At 53.3% G+C, this 2,873-nt stretch overlaps 1 protein-coding gene across 1 annotated transcript; it reads right to left on the bottom strand.

Annotated features, from left to right (window-relative positions):
• Window positions 1–245: 245 nt before the first annotated feature.
• On the bottom strand, window positions 246–818 carry LOC136000309 (olfactory receptor 14J1-like). The gene has a single exon (XM_065654086.1). It carries the CDS (start codon window positions 816–818, stop codon window positions 246–248), a length of 573 nt encoding a protein of 190 aa, XP_065510158.1.
• Window positions 819–2,873: the final 2,055 nt, after the last annotated feature.

Here is a 2,873-nt window from a genome sequence, read left to right as displayed (position 1 = left end):
ACAACTTCTCATTTACAAGGTCTTTCACTTGAACTATAAAGGTGGACAGATAATTAGAAGTGGGATGAATAATAACATTTCTTTGTGGGCAGTATTATCATAGTTAAAAAAGCAAAACCAAACAAGCCTTCCCCTAACTCCAAAAAATCATCTACAACTACGAAATATAAAAAAGACAGGTTGGACCTGTCATGAGTTATGTCATGAGTGATATGCAGAAGATAAGAAGTTTAATGCCTTTGAAATTATCCAGCCATCAGTTTCCTCAGGGCATCCCTGAGCTCCTGATTCCTCATGCTGTAGATGAGGGGGTTCACTACTGGAGGCACCACTGAGTACAGAACAGACACCACCAGGTCCAGGGATGGGGAGGAGATGGAGGGGGGCTTCAGGTAGGCAAACATGGCAGTGCTGATAAACAGAGAGACCACGGCCAGGTGAGGGAGGCACGTGGAAAAGGCTTTGTGCCATCCCTGCTCAGAGGGGATCCTCAGCACGGCCCTGAAGATCTGCACGTAGGAGAGGAGGATGAACACAAAACATACAAAGAATACCTTGGCACCAAATATAAGAAGCCCAGCTTCCCTGAGGTAGGCATCTGGGCAGGAGAGCTTGAGGATCTGAGGAATTTCACAGAAGAACTGGTCCAGGGCATTGCCCTTGCACAGTGGCAGTGAAAATGTATTGGCCGTGTGCAACAGAGCATCGAGAAACCCACTGGCCCAGGCAGCTGCTGCCATGTGGACACAAGCTCTGCTGCCCAGGAGGGTCCCGTAGTGCAGGGGTTTGCAGATGGCAACGTAGCGATCGTAGGACATTATGGTGAGAAGAGAATACTCTGCACCAATTAAGAAACATACAAAGAAGACCTGGGCAGCACATCCTGCAAAGGATATGACCCTGGTATCCCACAGAGAGTTGGCCATGGATTTGGGGACAGTGATGGAGATGCAGCCCAGGTCGAGGAGGGCGAGGTTGAGCAGGAAGAAGTACATGGAGGTGTGGAGGTGCTGGTCACAGGCTATGGTGGTGATGATGAGGCCGTTGCCCAGGAGGGCAGCCAGGTAGATGCCCAGGAAGAGCCAGAAGTGCAAGAGCTGCAGCTCCCGTGTGTCTGTGAACGCCAGGAGGAGGAACTGGGTGATGGAGCTGCTGTTGGACATTTGCTGCCTGTGGGCATGAGGACCTGTGCAAGGAGGAAAAGACAGTGACTCTTTAGATGAGACTTCTCTGGGAATAAACAAAGCCATTTCCCACAGAGCCTCCCACAAAGAGACCCTTTTCTTTTTCCAGGAGAACGTCCTGGCTGGAGCCCTTGTCGGTGCTTGATGAGTGTGCAATGAAGAGCAGGGTCTCTGCCCAGGGGCTCTTGAGGAGTCAGCCTGACCCTGTGTGATGGGGTGGGGCAGGGGCCAGTCCTGGGGTTCAGCTTTGTCAGATGGAACCGCTCCTGGTGCAGAAGGGACTGTCAGCATCTGTAACCGCAGGGCTGAGAAACTGAGTTTGAGAGGTTTGGCGTTTCTACAGCTCCTTCTGCCCTCCCACCCTGGGGAGTGTTGTTGGGTGTCAGAAACCCTCAGCATTTCTGCTGCACTCAGAGAGAACAGAGCGAGTCCTGCGAGACCAGAGGATACCTGTGGGTCAGTGCAGAGTGAGGGCAGCTGCTCTGTCCCTCTGTCTTGCTCCAGCTGCCCTGGGCTGGCACCTTTCTGAGATGGAGGCTGATCACAATCCCATGTTACCCTGAAAAGCCACCAGGCACTGCTGAGAGCAGAGGGACCCACCTCAAACCACAACATGTCTCACTCTCTCCTAAGGTTTCAGTATCCCACGTTTATCCCGAAAACCACTGATTTCACAAACCCAACAGCATTTTCTCTGTCACAGCATCTCTGTGCTCCTCCATGGGGCTTTCACATAACAAATAGATGCTGTAGGACAGGTTGGCATCCTGGAGGGTAGTTCAGAGCTTCTAAGGAAACTCCCAGGAGATATCCAAATGTCCTAATGATGGCATTTGTTTCAGGGAGACTCAGCTCATTCCCCAGCCCCACAGACTGCATTGCCCACAGCCCCACAGGTCAGAGCAAAGCTGGGACACGTGTTCCCATGGACACACCTGCAGGAAAGGACCCACAATATCAGGCTGTGACTGCAGCTGAAACTCCCATCCCCAGAGAGCCTGACAGCAAGAACCAGATCACAACAGCAGTGACCCAGAGCAGTGGAGCAAGAAGGAAACTGCGGTGAGGGTGGGTGTGAGAGAGGCCAGGGCAGAGGCAGCCGGGCACTCAGACAGCATCACCCTTCCCCAGCTGTGCAGCCACCTCCCACACACCAGCATTGCCGGGCAGCTGCTCTCAGCCCCTGTGCTCTGCAGAGGGAACTGGAGCTCTGGCTGCACAGGAGCTGCTTCATGCCTTGGAGCCCCCAGCCCTGAGGGCAGAGGCTTTGCTGAGTGGGAGAGGAGGCGAGGGGGCTGCTAACAGGAGGGATCTGCATTGGAGGGATCATACGGAGTCTTCTCTGTTATCCCTCCCATAACAATTCCAGGTTTAGTTTCCTCTCATTTCTGGTCAATCCCCTGCTGCCTGGAGATTCTCCCCATGGAAGGTGTTGCATGTGTCGTGTCTTTTGCCAGTCAGCACTCACAGACCATCCCACCCTCTGTGTCCTCACCCTGACCCTACAGACCCTGCCTGTTCACAGGGCACTGCCTGGGGGCATCTTCCTGTTTGCAGGTTGGAAAACAGGACAGGTCAGAGTAAGGCTGATGGGTTCAGCATATGTGATGCTGGTGCTGTGCACAGGCAGAGCAGCGGCTGAAGGGATGTTCTGAGGCTTCTGGCAGGCATACTGATCACCTAAAGCTG

The sequence above is a fragment of the Caloenas nicobarica genome, chromosome 32 (assembly GCF_036013445.1).
Source record: "Caloenas nicobarica isolate bCalNic1 chromosome 32, bCalNic1.hap1, whole genome shotgun sequence".
Lineage (NCBI taxonomy): Eukaryota > Metazoa > Chordata > Aves > Columbiformes > Columbidae > Caloenas > Caloenas nicobarica.
The sequence above is the reverse complement of the archived record's forward strand: the minus strand, read 5'-3'. Positions and strand labels throughout refer to the sequence as shown.